Below are 21190 nucleotides of genomic sequence, written 5' to 3'. Positions count from 1 at the left end.
CAGCAGCAAGCTATAATATTACAGTCAAAAGATACGACACCCAATTTGTAGCATGCACTATTAAAGCAAATTCAAAAGATCAGTGTAGGGTAAACCTCTAATTACTATGTATTAATTCCAGACAGAGACTCGATAATTGGGTCATTTCAAGAGGGAAAATGTGCTGACAAAAAAATTCTGCAACTATGTTACAAAGCTGCACTTCATTACTGATATTGCACCGAGATGGAAATGGGGGAAATTACTGTTTGATTAACAGTAATGAAGTATAGTGCCTTGCAAACTTATTCACACCCTTCTAACGATATGTCATTTGGTTGAATTAAAGATGATGTATACATATTTTGTGATTGAATTTTTAATCCAAAACTGAAAACTCAAACTGAATCAAAATGTCTGCTACAGTTGAGAAAATAGCAACCCGATTCAGATGGTTAAAAGCACAGCTGGAATGAAAATCTGCAGACACACGTGTTCCTCCAGAGTCTGGTACATGCTGTGATGTCACATATGAACAGTTCGTGCTGGCCGATGTTCTTATTATTAATACACATGACTGACCTGGCCAGTGAGGGGACCCCCCCCTGAGGACGTGTGCCTTGAACTGACTGGTTCCCAAAGCCCTCTGTCTGGACCGCCATGACCAGAGTTCCCTGCCCGGCCTGGGAGGTTGGACCTTTCCGCAAGTGAAGCCTACTGCCTGGACGAAGCACAGCCGCGGGGTTCGGTGGCTCATCCCCCCCCTGCACTTCAGTCTGCCCGCTCAGCTGCCTCCGCCCCGGGGGTCTCCTCTTCAGCAGCCGATGAGTGTGACACCCTGGCGGCCCCAGCTCCCCGACTTCGGTTTGCGGACTTTGGTGGACAGGTTCGCTTTCGGCTGGCGCTGTGCTGTGCCACCTTCCCTTCTCCAACCGAGGTCCAGTGAGCTGACCCCTCCCTGGACTGACACACCCCAGCCTTTTTTCCTTACTGTCCAGCCGGACCTATCCAAGCTCTGTACAGTATAGTGCCAAACTCAGCCAGGCAGTACTATTTATTTAATCATCACATTAAGCGCTTATCACTTTCAATCTGTTTTTCCAGTGCACTCAATTCCGTAAACGTTGAGTGTTTATGGGCTGATCTGTAACTCTTTCACGCTTGAGTTCTGACCGACCACAACTGTGTACAGCTGAGAAAGGTTTCAAAGGAGAGGAGGGTATTTGGCTATGTCATTGCTCCTCTATGGTAGCTTATTACCACCACTGAGGGAAAAAAAAAATTGCGTTTATAAGAGATAGTATTGCATCTCTACAAGAGAATTATTGCGTTTAATTGAGAAAATTATTGCGTTTAAAGGCGTTAATTTGTAAACAATGCGGCCTGCTATATTAATATCTTGAATTACATATGCAATAATATTGGCCCATGCAAAGTAGCACTGACTAACAACAGTAGAATAGCGTCAGTAACAGTAACAGTAAGCCAACAGCAGCTGTAAGTCTGACTGTCAAGTCATCGTGATTGTATTCTGTTCAATGTTTAACACGTAGGCAAATATATGTACAGTATGTCCCTGCAGTTTCACGTTCAAGAATAATATATATTATATATAATATATATATATAATATAGTATATATATAATATAGTTTGGAAAGCTGTGTCATTTCTACTTGTCACAGACATGGCAACAAAGGCATGTGTTTAACCCAGGAATGCTCACTGACACTATACTCAATTTCATATACACAAAAGGCACTACATGTGCTCCTTTACATTATTTTTTCCCCCAAAAAAAGGAGTGCGAGTATTATTCTGTGGTTAAAGTCAATGCCTACTTTGCACATGACTATCATTGCATATATAATGCAAGATGTTAAAATAGTAGGCAACAGTGTTCTCAAACTATTGCATTTAAATGTAATAATTTTCTTGTATAAATGCAACTTTTTTCTCCGTACTGCTAATAAGCTTCCTTATTAGACAGTAAAGTGAATCAATTTTCACACACTTTGCTGGGAAATCTTTTGAATATACTTCTTTACAAAAAAAGTTGTGAGTATTTCCTATTGGTAATTTCCAATTTTGATTCTGTGTTCTTGTTTCACTACTAAGTCTGAAGTAGTAAATTTAGAATAAAGGGCATTTTGTCTATGTAGACTAAGTGCTGACTGAAGCAGATTTCTTAGAGAAGGTGCTGAACATCAGCTTCTACATGGTGGGGTAGCTCTATCAAGATTCTCACAACTGTGTAAACATTTACTGTTCTCGGTCACAAATCCACTTGCTGAATTTACTATTCATGAGTTCATAATTCAGTATCTGTGCACAAGGACATGAGACATAAAAACCTCCAAACTTCAGGTAGTTCTCATGAGCAAGTTTTTAATTAAAAAGTCATGGTTCTCAACAGGTTTTTATAAGAAAAAGAGGTTTTACACATACAGCAAATAAAAGCAATGTGTCATCAATTGAATATCACTTACATCAACGCAAATATTCCCTAAAGAGCTGTCTGTTATAATGAATGGAGACCTTGCACGATCAATTAGTTTACATCACAGCACTTTAAACCCAGTTCTGCTTTGGTCGGTCTTTTCAGATGTTTCCATTGGCACAGTTCACTATGCACAAATTACCTCTCGCTGGCAGCCTAGTAACTCTGTCAAATTTGACATGTCACGTGCACTGTTAGGTTGCTGCATATTTCAGCAAAGTAGCCTTCCCCATCCAGTCAAGACCGGGGTGCTGCATGAAAACTAAACATGCCCCCCTCCTCTAAGTTTAACAAGACTTACAGAAGAAATGGTACAGCCTGGTGTCTTTCTCAGCTTTTTGAGCTCTTGGCTCTGAACTTTTTTTAGATAGAAAACTTGAACAAATCACAAGGGTCAAATTTTTGAGGTATGAATTTATATATATATGGTCCTGATAAAACCTGTGGAAACTGTAGAATGACACTTTCAACAGTACCGTGTAGAGATATTACATTATTTTCTCCACAGAAGGTTAATATCTTCCCTAATCATATTCTTGACACTTTCAGAAAATAATAGGATACTGGTTTTAGGTTACAGAGTTCTATAGTTTGCTTTTCTGGTTGTAAATTTTGCAGAAAAGTAAGGATCCATACTGTATCTTCCTCATACAATTTCTGAGTTAGCTCATCTCTGCAGAGTTCCTGGCTGACAATAACAGAAGAAGCCAGCGCATAAATATTCTTCACAGGTGCAGCCATTAAGCACCCATAAAACTCAGTACACCTGTGCCTGCAGCTGCTCTATGTGAAGAGTCGGATCGTGGTATCAGCTCCGGAGGAGAAGACCCAGGGCTGGGTGGGGTGGAAAGTCACATCCAGGACGCCCAGATCATGGGAGATCTCATGGCCCTTCAAGACCTTGACTGGAACAATCAGTGGGTTCTGGAGCAGGTCACTAGAGACAAGGCAGACACAATGGGTTCAGGCATTGTGAGGCACAAAGGAACAATAGTGTCTGTGCAGAAAAGACTTTGTTCGATTTTGATCAGCAGCTCATGAAATATAATAATATCGAGCAAAATGGAATACCTTCTCTTACAATAGGAACAGCAGGTTTGTGGTTTCTCATGCAAACATGTACACGGCAGAAAGCAGAAAGGATTGTGAGACTCGCACATATACGAGATGGAAAAAGTACATTACGGATTGTTATAATTTGATGATAAATTAAGCTGTAAAAGTGCTACTGAGTTTCTATCTCAATGTTTCTCACCAGATCAGCTCTTAGTCTCCTTTGATGAGCTGCAGTTACAGGAGGATTGTGCTATCTGATGGAAACATTCACTTCTAGAGCCCACTGACACTTTTCATGCGGTGCAGGCTTGCTTGGGTCATGATATCTGACATGATCTGACAGGAGAATCAGCATCAACTGGAAGGGTGTCAAGACAAGACAAGCCTACACATCCCTCACAGTACTCAGCAAGTTGCGTCTCGCTCGGTGTATCCTGGGAACACAGACAAACTTGTACTCCTAACTGGCACTTTTGTGAAGTCTCAAGTACTTGGGACCTCTGGACTCTTGACTACAATCCAAATGCCAGCATCTTAATGATAGGCTTTGCTCGATGATAAGGTGAGAACAGAGGAGTGAGGAAATAGGAAAGTCTGACTTACTTGTAGACCATGCCATGGCAGACTATAACACTGCCATCGTCGGAGGCAGAAGCTAACAGTGGGTAGTGCTTGTGGTATGCCACACCTCGGAGAGCCTTCTTATGATGCCTAAGATATTCAAACACGGTATCAGAATGATGATAATGCACAAAAACAATCACCGCTTATTTTTAAAAAATCATTATCCAGGGTAAATATTAAGTGCTTTCTGGCAACATTTTTTCACACGGACGTACCTTGACCACCAAGGATCAAGAAAAGAACCGAGGAAAGTATTTAATTAAAAAAAGGCAAGATATTTAAACTAAAGCTGTACTCTGCTGTCTGGTCACATAGAGTATGTTACATCACTGATTTAATGAAACAATAAATAGACGTAATCCAGTTTTCATTTTAACGTGGGGTGCTTACTCACCGGAGAACTTTGTAAGGTTTTGTAGAGAGATCCAAATCGAACCACACTAGCCGGCTGTCGTAGCTTCCGCAGATCACATTATCACCTGCAACAATCTCCATGTTGGTCACTCTGGACATACCATAAGTACGCAGACGTACTTATCGAAGGCATGCAAACAACAGTAGTCCTCCAGCTTTATCTGTTGCTTCTATGAGGCTTCTAAACACACACAAACCACTGGAGGAATCCATAAGCTGACAGTTCCAGAAATTCCGATCCCATCCGTCTATTTTCTAACAGCTTCATCCAATTCAGGGTTGCGGGGGAGCTGGAGCCTATCCCAACAAGTAATGGGCGCAAAGCAGGGTACACCCTGGACAGGACACGAGTCCACTGCAGAGACACGGACACACGTTCACACTAGGGCCAATTTTCCCAGAAGCCAATTAACCTGCCATGCATGTCTTTGGACTGTGGAAGGAAATCTGAACCCCCCCCGTGGAAACTCACGTCAACACAGGAAGAACATACAATACCCACGCAGGTAGCACCCCAGGTTTGGAATCGAACCCAGGGCCACAGCGTTGCAAGGCAGCACTGCTAACTCATGCCCCACTGTGCCACCGACGAGTGCTATTTTTTCACATAATGTCAAATCTTAGTTTTGGTTAATGTTAGTGCTTACACAGCAGGCAAACCGTTGGCTCTATCTACTTTGCAGCAGTATTCTGCCACTGTCTGGCCCCTTTCCCCCACAACAAGGAACAAACGCGGAGTTCTGCAGACCTGCAGGGTGAATGGCCATGCTGGAAATCCACTTGCAGTTGGCCATGAGCTTCTTGGTGAGCTCCTGCTTGATGAGGTTGTAGACGCGCACGTAGCGCTGGGTGGCCACGAAGAAGTACGGCCGGATGGGGTGGAAGGACACGCACTGCACCAGGCCCTTGCTCTTCCGGAAGGGGTTCTGGCTGCGGCGCTTGGTCAGCTGGTGGATGAGCACCTGCATGTTGCCGTTGTCCGGCAGCACGGAGGCCAAGTAGTCACCCTTCCCGTGCCATGTCACCTGCTTCACAGACTGCCCGGGTAGAAAAGGCACACACAGGGGTTAAGCAGCGACTTATACAGACTTATATAGCACTTTGCAGGACACTCCACTCAAAGCCATTTACAGGTAATGTGGACCAGTTTGTAGCGCCCACCTGGATGATGAGACGGCAGCCATAGTGTGCCGCATAGTCACCACACACCACTCTCAGTGGAGAGAAGAGCAGAGTGATGAAGCCAGTTCATAGGTGGGGATTATTAGGAGGCCAATGGGACGTTTGGCCAGGACACGTTTTCGAGAAGTGCCCTGGGATTTTTAATGACCACGGAGAAATAGGACCTCAGTTTTACAAGTTATTCTAAGGACGGTGCGTTTTTAACAGTATAGTGTGTCCCCATCTCTATACTAGGTCATCGGGATCCACACAGACCGTAGGGTGAGCGCCCCCTACAGGTTCCACTAACACCTCTTCCAGCAGCAACCTTAGTTTTTCCCAGGAGGTCTCCCATCCAGGTACTGACCAGGCTCACACCTGCTGAGCTTCAGTGGGCTCCCAATTTTGAGTTATAGGGTAATAAAGCTGTTGGCTATAGAATCAGAACATGTCGTTCAATCCAGTGTTGTATTACCATATTGCACATTAGTTGAAAACAGAACCACCAAGTCCCACAAACGTGCAAAGCCTGATGTTAAACTGCAAAACATACTGTATTTTCCTAATGTGGATTTTTTTCAACTGAAATTCTATTTCTGCATAGTAAAAATCACAGAAGACAGATTTATTAAAAGAAAATGTAACATCTTTTTCTTCAGATTTAATTTATCAGTAACCTAGCTTATCAACCAACGGTCCTTCCAGCTGGTTACAGACCAGGAAAAAAGTTCGAGGACAATTTTCTATTATTATTACTTCCAGGATCTCCATTGGCTCATATTTCATGTCAACTATATTTTTTCCTTGCGCCTTAATTCAAACACTAGTGGCTTTTAAAACATTTTTTTCCATAGGAAAAAAATACCCTAATCTGCCTGCATAGTGCCAGAAACCTTACAGTTTCCCGCACTACAAATCATGTGAGAAGCTACAGGTTCTTTGGAAGGATTTCGTCACACAGCCATGCACACAAACCTTGATCCCCCACTGAAATTACACCCCCTAAGGGAAACAAAACCCTTCGAGGTGATAACTCCGAGTGTAACAGAGTTGTCATCCACAATGCTGGACGGGAACTGGGTTGTGATTCACTGCTGAAGCAAAGTCCAGCCTCAGAACAGCCTTGTTAATCTAGGGCCTCACATACTGTGAGGAAGGTTAAGTCCCCAATATGTCCTTTAACCCACTGTGGTACCTTGGGATGGCTGATGATGAGGCGCAGTCCTTTCTCAAAGTCCTTGCCTTCTGGGACGATCCACTGCACAGGCTGTGGCTTCTGCTCCTCCTGCTCCTCGTAGGACGAGATGAGCTGGTCGGTGGCACTGGAAACCAGTCGGTCTCCCAGGCCGGGATTCACCACCACCACCTTTTGCCCACTGCAAAACCAGCGGCAGGAAAGGACTTTGTCATATGGTTTCCACAATGAATAAAACGTTCTGCATCATTCTAAAGCCTCAGCATAGAAATGAAATGATAATACAGATATGCTGTGGACTAATAAAATTTCATACTTTAAAAAATAAAGCAAATGTATTTTGTTACGTTAATATGTATTTACCTAACATTTTATAGGTTTCCTTATGTTATTATACATTATACTTATGCTAATGATATTCATGGAAATAAAGTGTCAAAGCATGTAGTAGCAAAAAGGAATGTAGAGACAAACTGGATTTCAGTATTCTGTAAAAGCTAGAAAACATTAAGTAGTTAGTGCATTTCTACGGAAGAGCATTGCTGCTGTCCAAAAAAAATCCTGTATCTCGTAATTATGAGATAGTAATTGTGTACTTTATGTGATCACAATAGCCCAACTGTCATACAATACCTACAATACCATGACCTGACTTTCTGTTTTAAGTGGTGGAAACCATTTTAGGGCACACCTGTTCTTGCTTGAGGATACGTGTGAGTGTCCTCATGGTTAAGACAGTGTTTACGTGAGGTACAAACTGTAATGTCATCATGAATAAACCCGAGGGGGAAGAAAGTCCACACGCATTTTGCTGCATTGCACATTGTTAGGAACACTAAACCTACAGAAAACGTTTAAATGAATTATTTAAAAGCTATTGGCAGCTTGTAGGTGCTGTCGTAGCACAATGTAACAGGTTATTCATACACTGAATCGATGGTTGGTATCTCACAATTACAAGATAACTCAGGATCTTTATTTTTCTTTATGGCAGAAATGCGCCTCTGAACATTTCTAATTAGTCGTCTCACTTACTTACTGTTTGCCCGTTACGCCTTCAGGCACATAGGCGCAGCAACATCCTGTTCCTGTTTTCATAACATTGTTTTCTTATTGGACAGGGTTGTTAGCCTTGTGCCCAACCTGGTGCCCGACGTGGGACACGAGCCTACTACCCTGAGATTACGAGTCTCATGCTCTACCAACAGAGGTAGTCAGGGCCAATTAGTCCTCTAGAAATCTTAACACATGCTCGGGCATGAACAAGTGAACACTTTTATCAAATCACTATCAACAATAATCAATATTAGGAATTGAAGTTCATTTCATATCAATTTCAGCTGCTTTCACTTCGACGGAGAAAAGGTTCGCTACAAGACAGAGCAAGAAGCCTTACAGACTGAGCGCTACGAGGCAGATGGCTGGGTTAGGGTTCCAGGCCACGCTCTTGACTGCTCCTTCCACTTCAAGTGTCTTCATGCAGCGGGCCGTGCTGACCTCCCAGAACCGCACCGTGCAGTCGTCGGAGCCTGAGTACAAGGTGGGGCGAGGGTGGAGAGGTTAGTCAGAATCGGAGAACCCTTTTAAAAAAAACACTACAGTGGCTGCGTGAAACAAGGGGAAGCAAGCAAGCAAAGAGTAACATCGCTTCCATGAACTATAGAAGGCGGCTTACTGAGAGCGCTCTTGAGTACTTTTGTATACTTAGCTGCGACCTCACCCAGACTTCCACTACCACTGAGCAATGCAACTCTGTCACTTACATTTGCTTGAAAAACGAACCTTTTGGAAACCACACATTTAAGATGCCGATAATTTTTTGGTAAAGCCCTAGAAAGCGATACGAAAAGTGCTGCATTTCTCCTGAGGCAGATGAGGAGAGAACGAAAGGGAAATGTTTATGGACTTGATCTGCTTTCTATTAGCGCTCCACCATGGACTGAAGGGGGAACTGAAAAGGGATGAAAGACCTCTTCAGGCTTTGAGCCCCAATGCATGGAAGAGTAATGAAACAGTCCTACATAACCTAGAGTGAAGCCAAATTCAGTTGTATGTTGGGTAATTTCTTAATCCAGTGTTTATACCGCACACCTCATTACTATGTTTGCCAAATCTGGTCCTGAATAAAGACAGGATATAATTTCACAAAACACTACATTAGGAAACATTGAGGTCTTCCAAATTACCAAAGGTACTGGGACCGCAATGGTTATTTATCAGGCCAGACTTTCTTTGATAGACTAGGCAGGATGTAGTGAGTTTATACAGGCTCCCGCTTGGAAACGTCACTATTTTCTGCTTCAAATAATGGAATCAAATCAGATTTATGCTTCCTATCTAAGAGATATCTAGACTTTCAGCATATGTTTCTATTGAATTAAGGAAGACTGCATTATCTAACATGTCCATGTGCACAGATAGTCACAGCATAACCAAATATATGAAACTATTCTACATAAGGCTACTTCCTTTGCTCCCCAACACAGACTACATTATGTTGACAAAAATGTTACTGATCCAAAATGCAAAGTACTACAGGTCTCCCAAAGAACAGTGCTGTTTATGCCTTTTAGGGATATAAAACCTGACTAAGCTGTGGACATGATATAATGTTTTGTCATTTTTTTCTAGTTATCACAAGGATATTCTCTTTATTTGCAACTTCTTGTGGGCAACCCAGTCAAGGTGCAAAAACCCAGACAAGCTCCATTTGACTCTCCAGCTTGGCTTCCTTCTTCTGCTGTCTTTGGGTCTCAAAGAGCTTGGATTCTTCCCAGATATTCTTCCAAGAGCCATCGTCTTCCAGGAGCAATCACGAGAGAATGTACGTGCTGGGGGACAACTTCAGCACCTGCATCATAATCTACCTGTGTCATAAGCGATACGAAATTTTGGAACCACTCTTTCTCTTTTTAGATGAGTACATAACGACGTAAAAGACATGGATTCCTAAATATAATTTATTTTGCGGGACAGAGCAATTCTTAATACTGAATAGATGGAATGAACGAAGGTGTCCACTATCAGTCTGATGTTCTAACTACTTTGCTATTCACCTGGTGCTTCTTCAACTCAGAACACCACAGGGGACATCACATGCAACTTAATGAATGAATGTAATTTTTCTTCTGTCTTCCAAGTGTTTATTACTTTGGCAAATCCAGTAAGAGATGAACTGGCTTTTGATTCGCCGCGTTTAACTGTTATAATAAATCTTGAAGATTTCATTTTGTAGTCATTATTACGACACTGTTAATATATTAATGAAGCTACAAGAAGAAGAATTTGGAAGGTATACCCATCTTTGCAACTTCCGTTTTCAATTTAATGGGTTCTGTAGCCTTCAAGTAGTTTCTGAGTCACTGGGGATTGTGCAGGTATAAGAACGATCTTGATTAATAGATACAGTCTTGGTGCATTCCTGTTATGTCAGCTAAAAAGGTGTTGTCACTCTGCTTCTGTGGACAGTGCCACAATTAAACTGAACATTTTAAAAATCAACAAAGCTAGAGAACAATATATTTAACACACTCACAGTGGACTACAGACTTTGCCTGCAGAAAAATAAATTACATCTGTCTTGGGGATATGATTAACCGCGGTATATCCAAAACCTCCTTCTATAATAAGGTTTTACTGCTTGCTATGAACCACGGTCAAACTCTACCTCTGAAATCGACTAGACTATTTTTTTAGTGCTAAAGCGGTAGTAAAATTATTTTTATACCTGTATGCCTAATAAAAAAAAACAAGTAAAGCTTGGTTTTCTTGTACAAGCAAGCTTGAGGGTGGAGTATAATAACTTGAAAACCATAATCACTTTTTAAGTATTAAGTGCTTTCACTACAGATATAGAAAGAGGAACTGCTCATAAGGTTATGTCCTGTTGGTGGTTAAAAAATCCTGTCTGGCATGTATATTTGTGGTAAGCAATTGAAATGCAGTGGAAATACACAGGGAATTGCCAATAAGGCTCAATTAAAAGATGCTTGGTTGGAAAAGCAGGCAGTTACAGAGCAAATGTAGCTAAATACATGTGTCTGATATGGTCAAGACTCAAGGCCCCCGCCACACTCCCCTTAAAAAATCTGAGCCTAACAGCTTTCTGACAAATTTAGTGCTTAGACTTTGGAAAGTATGAAAACATTTTTGAATTAAAGAAAAAAAAACAACAAATTTACGGTCTTTCATCAACTGTGCTGTGGTTTTTGTGTTGTAAAGATTTTTTTCCACTGTTTATTTTCAGTTTTGCCTTCTCTGTTTTACAGTCTTTCACGAACACAGTGTAATGATTTTCAGCTCCTGAAAACCATCCTGGCTCATATCCAGGAAAGAAAGCAACGCTCACCAGGATTACAGCTTGAGAAGAGCAGCACGACTCGGACTTAGGTAAACAGAAAAAGATGAAATGCTAATTATATCTCTGGCGTATTAAAATAAGCAATCTGCATAGAAAGATAACTGATAAAACATCAAAACGAAAGTGTAATGCGCACACAGCCACCTGCCATCGAATTATCTAATTATCAATCTAATCATTGTATATGTCATATAACGGTCATGGCATTCATGTTACAGATATGAAGATTTCCACTATTTAGGGATTCTGATTTTAATGATGTGGCCCTGTTACATACACAAGTAGTAATATGGACACAATGTTTTCAGAGATATTTTGCTGAAACTTAATATTTTAAGGCAACTTAAAAAGAAACCATTCATCCTATTAACTAATATAATCATTGGGCACAAACCGCACACAAATTGCTTGATGTCACTTCTTATCTTGGTTAACACCTTAGTGAATTCCAACATACAATTCTGCCTCTGGAAGTATACTGGACATTCATCTTCATTTAAATATCCCATTGAAATAGAACTCCTACCCACTTCCAACAAATGCAGGCCAGAAAAACTATTCAAGGCAATGTTTTGTCTTGTGAAAGGCTTCTTCCTTACATGCGATGGAAACCTCCCAACGTTTTCGATTTGGCAAGTGAGTCAAAGGTGGACTTCAGGAGTCCTGGGAGGCCAGCAGAGAAGGGCAGAGATATACAGTACAGTGGTCCTTCATGGTTAGGACAATTTAAAAATGTCCCTCCATAGGACAATAAATGGTGGTGGTGTTTGGGGGGGGGGCTAAATTTATGAGGGTATAGTTTTGGAAATAAAAAAAAAATCCTCCGGGGCTGTCAACAGTACTTTTTTACTATGGGAAAGAATGTTTTATTACAACACTAATAGATTTTATAGAAAGACAAAGACCGGCCATGACTGTAGTGGTTTTTGTTTTAGGGTTTATGAAGTCCTTTGTTATGGAGGGTATTGCCTCTAAATTGAGGCCATCTCCTCAAAAGGTTTGCTGCTGTATTCACAGCCTTCAATTGTTTGTATGTTTCCCATATGATACTTCAGTTTGGGCAACATCAACCACCTTCCTGTTTTTGCTGGGCATTTTTAGATCGTAACCCAAACACTAAATTTAAATCTGTTTAGCCACATTTCCAAAAGCTTAAAAATATATCTTATACTTCACTTTTTTGGAAAAGCTTGACCAAGGTTCTACATAGCTTTAGACTGAGTATTCCCCTGGTTCTCTAAAGCTTCAAGATTCAGTGAGTGTAAACTTTAGTTGTGATCTCAACCATGTCCTTTATTCTCATATTCTATTTAACAATTCTTTCACAATGAAATAAGTTTTCAAGTGATGGCCTCAATTGATCTCAACACCTGAAGATTTACTTCAGCTTTTCTAAACACTGAGAAAAGCACTTCATCTAATACTAGTCTCCTATAGCAGGAAAGCAGAAAAAGGTTAATTTAACTGAATGATGGAAAAAAAAACAACACAACAGAAGCTAAGACTTGTCCTTCACGAAAGGCAGGAGGAGACAAACAAAAGATTGAAAAATTAGTTATCTCTTGAGTGATGAGGGGTTTACGTCTTATGAAAACACAAAATGGACCAAATTACAACAGGTGCAGTGCAGGATGTCGATACTGTTAGCCTTCATATACAGTGTGCCCGACAAAAACTCTGCCTATCCAATCAAAATATAATTGACATATTACTTATAATTCTCCTACACTCTCTAAACCCCTTTTAAGTATATGCATGTTGTAATTCCTATTTTTTACCGTACGAACAGCAGTTGACACTTAGGTTTTTAGTGAGTACACTATTTTAAAGAAGTTTTAATATTTAGCATTTTTCAACTCTACAGATGTTACTCTGCATAGCATTGGCCTGGCTTATTCAGACGCGAATCTTAGCATGGATCACTTAAACCTAGGAGTAATTTTGTCCTTTTTTGTTAAACTACCCTTGAAGTTTAAGGTCTTTCAAGCATCACAAATCTTGAGGCAGAGACCAGGTATAAATTGTCTCATAAGGCCTTCCCTGAAAGTACTGAAAATCATTATTTCTCACTCCCGTCATACAAACAATTGAAGGCTATGAATGAAAAGATCATTTAAGGGCTGTTTCGCCTCTACTGACACACACCAGCTGTGCTCATGCTACTTCATTCACGCCTTGCATTGCAAGGCTTGGTTAATTTACATTCATGTAACCATTTTTCTATGATCCCATGCAGAAAAGTAAAAAGAAAGATGAAACGGAAGGCTTCTGATTGACAAAACCTGCACTTGCCCAAGTGCAGGTTGGGTTTCATGATCCAGGTGTCATGGGTTCTAGTTCCTGTCATATCACTAGCCAACCATGACTGGGATTCCCCAAGTGGCAGCTCATAATTGGCTGAGCGCTGCCAGGGATTGACTGCGATTAATGTTCAGATCTTTCCTCAGGCTAGCGTTTAACCTCCAGTAAGGTATGTGTTAAAAATAATAATAATAAACTTTATTTTATATAGCGCCTTTAAAGGTGGCTTCTCAAAGCGCTTTACAGGATGACAATAACAATAAATAAGAAGACTACAACAATAAATATGAGCAGCTCAAAGGTGGCAACGCTGGAGGAGTCTGTCTGGACTCCCTCATTCTTCCCCCATGTGAGCTTGAAGGGTTCATAGCCACCCACAGAGACACAGCTGGCTAGTCCAAATCAGGTTGGCTAACAAAGACTTTGTGATAAAAAAGGCTCCACAGATGAAACTGTTATCTCTACCTTCTTTTTACCTGTCAGCAGAGAAGTAATCTTTACACGCGCCTTTACAGCTCATACGCTGACACACAGGTTTTCATTCTCGCCTAAAATTGTGTTTTTTATGATCACCCCAGTTTTCTTACGTATATGGCCACTGCTTTAACAGGAGATGCTGGTGTCAGCTGCACACATACTGAGGTGGCAGTGCAGGGACACTGCAACGTAGGTCAGCCATTTGCGTTAACTTTTAAAGCCAAAGCCTCAAGGGTTATTTTGCAAACCATTTGAACATTTACAACCTGCATTAAGGGTTTTCATATTGTTTCCTGATGTGGTTCACAGTAAGATTAGGCTGCCAAAAACTATTAAAAAAGACCAAGGAGCCTTCAATTAGGGGCAAGGGGGACAGAGAATATTACATCTTTTAGGTTATTTTTTTTATATTTAAAGTGTGCCAGCAAGTTATTTTACCCACAATGCCTCTGCTCCTTTCCTCTATTCTTTCAAGACGAATCACTTGTTTTTTACTATTAATCTCCGTTTTAAAGCCAAACACATTACATCATGGCTCGTGCTGTGGGGATGATATAAGCAGGCAGTTAGCTACTGCTTAAATTACAACAAACCACAAAAAATAATCTATCGAAGAGCTCTGAGCTTTTAAAAATAGAATCCCAGCGAAGCCTTCCCCACATCAAAGAGGAGGAACTTTGGCACTCACCCGAGACCAACCACTGCCCACTGGGGGACACGCTAATGCATCTGACTAAGCTGGAATGCCCACGGTAGACCTGGAAAAGGCAAAAGTCACAAACAGTCAGCAAAAGGTGCCAAAGACATTAGCAAAAGTTTCATTGCTCTGTTAAAACAAAGCGATCGTGTGAGGGAGAAACACTCAAGTTTCTGGACCTAAGATGCTCGCAGGTGTCCTAGCCCACCGCGATTTAACAGGGGAAACCATTTTCAGGAGATTTTAAAAGCTCTAATCAAAGGATTGCCGTCTTTACACATGGAATCCATCAACAGCTCTGCTCTGGAGCTGAAAGCTAAACAACCAAGAACAATCTCTTTTAAGATTCAAGGCCCTTTGTCTACTTGCCGGACCAAGACGATTGTATGTTTTCTTGGATATAAATAGACCCTCGCTCAAGCCAGACAGAATGCAGTATAAAATAGGTTTCAAAACTAACTCTTGCTCTTTAATTAGGGTTAACAAAAAGGAAAATCCTGAAGTCTGAGCTGACTGGATGCGACTGACAACTGAGATTTTGTAACATCATTCAACCTTTAACTTGCATATGGAATTTCTCAATTTACATTATTCCCTCTGATGAAGTCACTTTCACATTTAAAAGTTTACATCACCATGGGGAGAATTCACTCAAATTCACTAACACAAACCAAATGATTTTTGAGCAGCAAACAAGAGTTCAATCTGTGATGTCCGGATTCCTAGAGCAACAGTCATACCAGTGACTGAGTGGTGGGGAAAGGCTGGAGATCTTTTGGCTTTGGCAGTCTGGGGATCAGGTCCTCTGGATCCACATTCACCTGGAACAGAAGACGACGATTACTGGAAAACTGTCATGGACAGTTGGCCGCCAATTTGTGTCTCTGTGTTAAAAGCAGTGGGTTGTGTTTGAAATGTTGGCCACACAAGTGGACAGCGCATCCTCTTTCAAAACAAGCCTTGGAGGCCCGATGGCCTGCACTCACCCTCATTTTGCGTTGTCGGGGACAGAGATAGAGGTCCAGGCAGCGCTCAAATCTCTCGTGGATGAAGCGGGAGAAGGCAGGGACGGCTCTCAGACATGAGAATTTCTGAGGGATAAACTTCAGCTTTCTGTCCTCTGGATCCTGCTGTTCCCATGCCAGTTTCTGTGCAGAGAGTTTGACACACGCTTCAGAGAACATCACAATGTGATGTGTGACATTTCTCAAACTTAAGGACATTTTGCAGATAGAAATCTTATATTTACAGTTTAACTTTTAGCATTACGATTTATATTCTGCTTTTATTTTCTTCCCATCAATGGTTTCGAAGGCCAAGAAGTAAAGACATTGATATTGAAGTAGTCATACAAACTAGTCAATAAGTGAACAGTTGAGACTCACACATCCAGACAGATAATACAGAGTAACTTCAGCCAAGTTTTCATCCTAGACGGATAGCCAGTCAAGCAGGCAGTTAATAAAACAGTAGGCTTGTCCTGAGTGAGCAGTGAAGCTCACCGCAGTTGCATATTAGTATAACATCATCAGCCGGCCATATCCGCTTCTTTCCAGAGGCAAGTCAGTTGAGTTTTACCTCCTCCTCACTGAGAAGATATTCAGGTGGAGGGTTGTAGGACTCCTCGTGTCCAGGCAGCTTCATCTTAGGTGCGGGCACATGCATCTTGTGCCTCCCAAGGATGGCATCAGGATCCTCCTTAGCCCAAAGGTCATAGTACTGTGGAGTGCTGTCCTTGGGCTTGCGAGGCTTGATCCAGCCCATCTTTATGGCATGGACCAATTTAGAGACCTGGAGAGCCAACACAAGCAGGATTACTAGTTAATCACCAAAATAAAATATAACTGTGGGGCTCTGTACATAACTGGGACAACCGATTCCATTTCTTATCTTTTAGTGATTACTTAGACCTCCTTTAAAGAAAAATAGTTTAAAGCAGAGTAAAGTACTTTAAGATTTCAACACCTTAAGTCAAAGTTTGGCTAACAGTTTGCAAAGACACGGCCGTGAAGAAACCCAACTTTTCTCACATTCCAAATAACTTTTGTTTGGTCTGTGCCAACAAAAGGACAGCCATGCTGGCACAACAAGAGTTTTTGCTGTTGGTATATATTAATACTATTGCAATAATATTGCAAACATTATTGGTCAACCACTTTTGCAACAACAGAAAAATACTGCATGTGTTTTTAAAGATCAATGACAAAAGACCTTAAGTGAATAAGAGACTTAAAGTATTCATAAATGTCTTACATTATAAAAAAGGATTAGTAAGTAACAGAAGAATTGATGCGATATTTGCAGACTCACTTCTTGTGCCACTGTCAGTGGGCAAAAACCCTACAATTTTATTTTCAATTGGAGCTCTAATTTCTTTAAGCTTTCAATTTTAAAGCCCCATTATTACAGAATTTCACCTCCGATTCCACTTTGAAAACTATGTGGGAATCATTACATTTAATACTACACATCTGGGAGCAGTTATGTTTCAAATTGGTTGAAACATGAAAATTATGTATCATTCAAGGCTTATTTATGGTGACTATAAATATCAATTTTCAGCATTTTCAAAAATCATAAAAACACCATGCAAGGGTGTCTGTGTCTTCTCAACCAGACCACTACTAAATCTCAAATAGAAAATAAAATACTGTAATGTATACAATAGAAAGTCTGTCACTGGGATGAGGGACTGTTTTGATAGGTTAAGAGCTTATAAAAGGCATTAGTGTGTAGTGCTTTAAGTCTTGCAAAAACTTTATGCGAATCTCAGCACAAAATCCCAGCATAGGTAAAGTTTACACAGAAGAGAACTTGGTCAACTGATTCAGAACTATGAGGCTGGCAGGCTGGCTCACAGTACATATAGTATCTAAGTACTCTACAGAACATGGCTCCTATGACATATTATCACTGAAGTCTTCTCCCTGATTTTACCTTCTCTACAATGCATGCTAATCATGAAATATTTGGCTGCTGTGAAGAAACTTTCTGTACAACGGATAGCTCATGAATCATGTCGTGTCAATTTTTCTAAAAGAAGGTATAACATTTACAGGCATTGTGTTGATGACCTCACCTAATGCTCCCTACCTAAAATGTACTTTTTATAACAAAAAGAAGACAACCCATGATTTATTTGTAATGCTTAAGCATTCGTACTCTTGTACACTAACGTGCTTTAACGATCAGGCACTGAACTTTCTGGCTGGGATTATACAGCTCTACAAGCCACTGTGAGAGCAGGAGTCCATTGAAAAGGCTCACCCACCTTCTCCTTCTCAATCAGTGATGGGATGAAGCTACGTTTGTCCTCTGGGCGATTGGTCACTGGGTGGATCATGGTCTCGTGTGTGAAGAAGTCAACATAAGGCTGCAAAGAAGAAAAATCAAAGAACGCTATAAAAGTAATAAAAACAACACTGCGTTTTTCACCCTTACATAATGCAAGGGGGCATAATCATTAATTGCCTTTTCACAAGATGCCTGTAAAACATTTTCTGAAGGGCTTCCAAATAGAGATAGATTATAAATGCTATGCTGTCTAACTGTACAATTTTCTGGGTCAGGGTTGCTGAAGTGGGGAAAACCTCATACTGAGGCTGCTGACTTGTAATGCTACACTAGGATACAGCACAAAAATAAAAAAAAGAAAGAAGAAAGTAATTACTTGCAAACCAGCACAGCTTTAGTTTTAATGAGTGGCAAAACAATCTCTAAATTGCTCAACTGAAATTCGAGGAAGGAATGAGTATGCGACCAAAACTACACATCGGAGAGGAATTTAATACTGAGGAGCAACACGAGAAATCACATGGGATTATTTAATTAGGATTTGGGATTTCATAAAGTTATTTAGAGCATTAGATTTTAAAAAGATTAAATAATGCAATACTAATTGGTAGATATTTGGACCAAAAGCTACTTTATTCATCATCATGGGACATTGGCTTATTAGCCTCAATCAGACCCACTTGAAATTATAGGTATGAGTAGAGTCAGATGCAGTCTTTCATTGCCTTCAATGTGCCTGGCAGAGGGATGACAGCCTGGGTCTGAGGATGAGGTAGTTGGAACCCCCTGATGTGCAGCTAGCTCAGAAAGAGCTGCAAAAGCTGTGATCAGAGATTTAAAGCGGCCGACACCCGAAACGAAAAGACTACCACATTATTACTAAGTGGACGGGAAGGTAGGGATATACGTGATGTAATACAGCACTGCAAACTTATAAAGACAAGTGGCAGAGCTGGACAGGAAAAGGAAGAGGCGCTTCTTGATGATGCTTTGAGATGGCACTTGTTAGCTCCAAAAATTATCGCCGGATGAAGGCCTTTGGGTACAAATCATTTTATTCAATAAAAATAGCAAAACAACTCTGTACATCTTGTCCTTTCCAGGTTCAGCCGAGTTAAAAGCTGTTTTATTATTTCCATGGTCTACCAAAAAGCAAAAAACAAAAGACCATCCAGAAACTACTAATCTTGAATGTTGTATCATCCATAAAATAGCAGCAGCTGGACTATTTTTATTTTACAGAGGCATTGCTACCCTGTTTAAGGGCAGTTTAAGACCATTTAACTTGAAGTCAAAGGCTTTAAGTATTATTGTACAGTTTTTTAATGGTTTCAAATGAAGTTCAAAGCTGGTGTCAAACATTTGTTTTTTAGCAGCTACAGCCTCTAATGTCTGAACCACATTTCCGTTAAAGTGGAAGTGTAAAGCTTTACAATGAGCATTAGTGTTAATGAAAGTTGAAAAATCTTCAACAATTATTTCAATCACATGCCTGACAAAATCTAAACCCAAAAACACACCCTGAAATCAAGACATGCCTTGGGATACAGGACAGTTTATCCATATCTTTCTTCACTACACATCACGAATTTGAAGGCCAATAATTTTGCATTTCTTAATCAAGAGGATAGATACTTGCCTTTCATCTTAAGAATTATCAAGCGTATTACAAATACACACATTGATTCCTTTATGATGTGGAAACAGTTAAAAACCACAAAAAGATTTAGCAACACAACGACAGCAATTAAATTGTAGTTGTTATTTTTTCCAAACTGTGGAGAAATAAAACCAACAGAATAGCTACAGCAGAATCCCTTATGTTTTACCTCATACTGGTCGAAATTAGCATCTCCAAACTGTCCCTTCTGCAGGCGATGCACAAGATCAACTTCTTCATCAGAAAGACGGATATCCATCCCAGTCATCTTATCATGGACTGTGCGCCTGGGGAACAGAGAAGATGACACAGGATAACTTTTAGTAAAATTCTTTTTGCCTCCCACTGAAAAGGACTTTACTAAACGAAGCAACCCAGGTAGAAATCACTGCTCATCATCTCTTTGCTTTTCCTCATCATTGTGCAGCAATCACTGCAGTGTCTGCTGAAGCCACACATTTTTCAACACAACCTTACAAAGATTATCACACAGTAAAAGGTTTTATACCTGGAAACCTTTTTGAAATGCAGGAGTAAATTAAAAGAAAACCCCAGAATTCCTTAATAAGCTGGGACACTGGGATCTCTGTTATAAAATGTAAAGCAAGAAACACATTTATAAAGATAGTAAACTCAAGAAAACAGTTACTAGTGATTATCTAAACAGTTTCTGTTCTAAAAAGTATAATTTGGAAATAAACAAAAAGTTCTACATCTTTAAAAGGAGGAAATTGAAACATAAAACCTATGGTTGCTTTTTTCCTGAAACGCTACACATCGCTGTGAAATGCATACCAGTAATCTGGGTTTTCCATCTTGTCCAGGAACTCATCCAGTTCATCTTTGTTTCTTATTGGCTTGTAGATCTTCTTCCCATCCAGGTCATACCCAATATGGGGATAATCCTTGTACCACTCCATAGGAATATTACCAACAGTATTGCGGATATCCTGAAAAGGGTAAAGTAGAAGATTATTACAACATTATTTAAAAAATGTGTAGTTGCAAAAACTCTCTTGGTTAAATATGACGTAGCATGCACACTGACCACAAAAAATGGCTTTTATTCAATGACCACTCGCCTCTACCAAAATGTACATTAGATTAATTGCTGGACAGCAATGTTTCCTTTATTCTCTTTTACAGTGAAGTCTTGCTGTTTAGATTTCGGCTTAAGCCCTTCGATGAGCAACCAGGAGACCCTTGTTGACCTGTTGAAACCATCACATTCAAACTGGCTTCCATCACCACAACATAATGCAAACCTGTTACATCACACTGGTCAACTATAAAAAAAAACTATATTAACAGTATGTATATTTAAAATAATTTTTGAAAGAGAACATGCAAGAGCAAAAAATGTGTATAGTTCTTTATTCTTTAAACTCTACACTACACCTGTAAAAGACCCCCCCCGCCCAAAAAAAAGGGACAAGCAGTTTGCTTTGTCATGCTTAGCCGCATTTTAGTTGTG

General features: G+C 40.4%; 1 protein-coding gene across 1 annotated transcript in view; it reads right to left on the bottom strand.

Annotated features, from left to right (window-relative positions):
* Positions 1–2345: 2345 nt before the first annotated feature.
* The window catches only part of bop1 (BOP1 ribosomal biogenesis factor), a 78102-nt gene continuing 59257 nt past the window's right edge, over positions 2346–21190 (bottom strand). Inside the window, exons 4-16 of the mRNA XM_069195112.1 lie at positions 20512–20666; positions 19886–20003; positions 18034–18135; positions 16341–16553; positions 15749–15910; positions 15503–15583; positions 14754–14823; positions 8324–8456; positions 6928–7108; positions 5320–5608; positions 4552–4636; positions 4137–4244; positions 2346–3414 (exon numbers count right to left, since the gene is read on the bottom strand). Of these exons, the coding sequence (XP_069051213.1) occupies positions 3261–3414; positions 4137–4244; positions 4552–4636; positions 5320–5608; positions 6928–7108; positions 8324–8456; positions 14754–14823; positions 15503–15583; positions 15749–15910; positions 16341–16553; positions 18034–18135; positions 19886–20003; positions 20512–20666 (1851 nt within the window). The 3' untranslated portion in view covers positions 2346–3260. The remainder of the gene's footprint in view (positions 3415–4136; positions 4245–4551; positions 4637–5319; positions 5609–6927; positions 7109–8323; positions 8457–14753; positions 14824–15502; positions 15584–15748; positions 15911–16340; positions 16554–18033; positions 18136–19885; positions 20004–20511; positions 20667–21190) is intronic.

The sequence above is a fragment of the Lepisosteus oculatus genome, chromosome 10 (genome assembly GCF_040954835.1).
Source record: "Lepisosteus oculatus isolate fLepOcu1 chromosome 10, fLepOcu1.hap2, whole genome shotgun sequence".
In the NCBI taxonomy this organism is placed as follows: domain Eukaryota; kingdom Metazoa; phylum Chordata; class Actinopteri; order Semionotiformes; family Lepisosteidae; genus Lepisosteus; species Lepisosteus oculatus.
The sequence above is the reverse complement of the archived record's forward strand: the minus strand, read 5'-3'. Positions and strand labels throughout refer to the sequence as shown.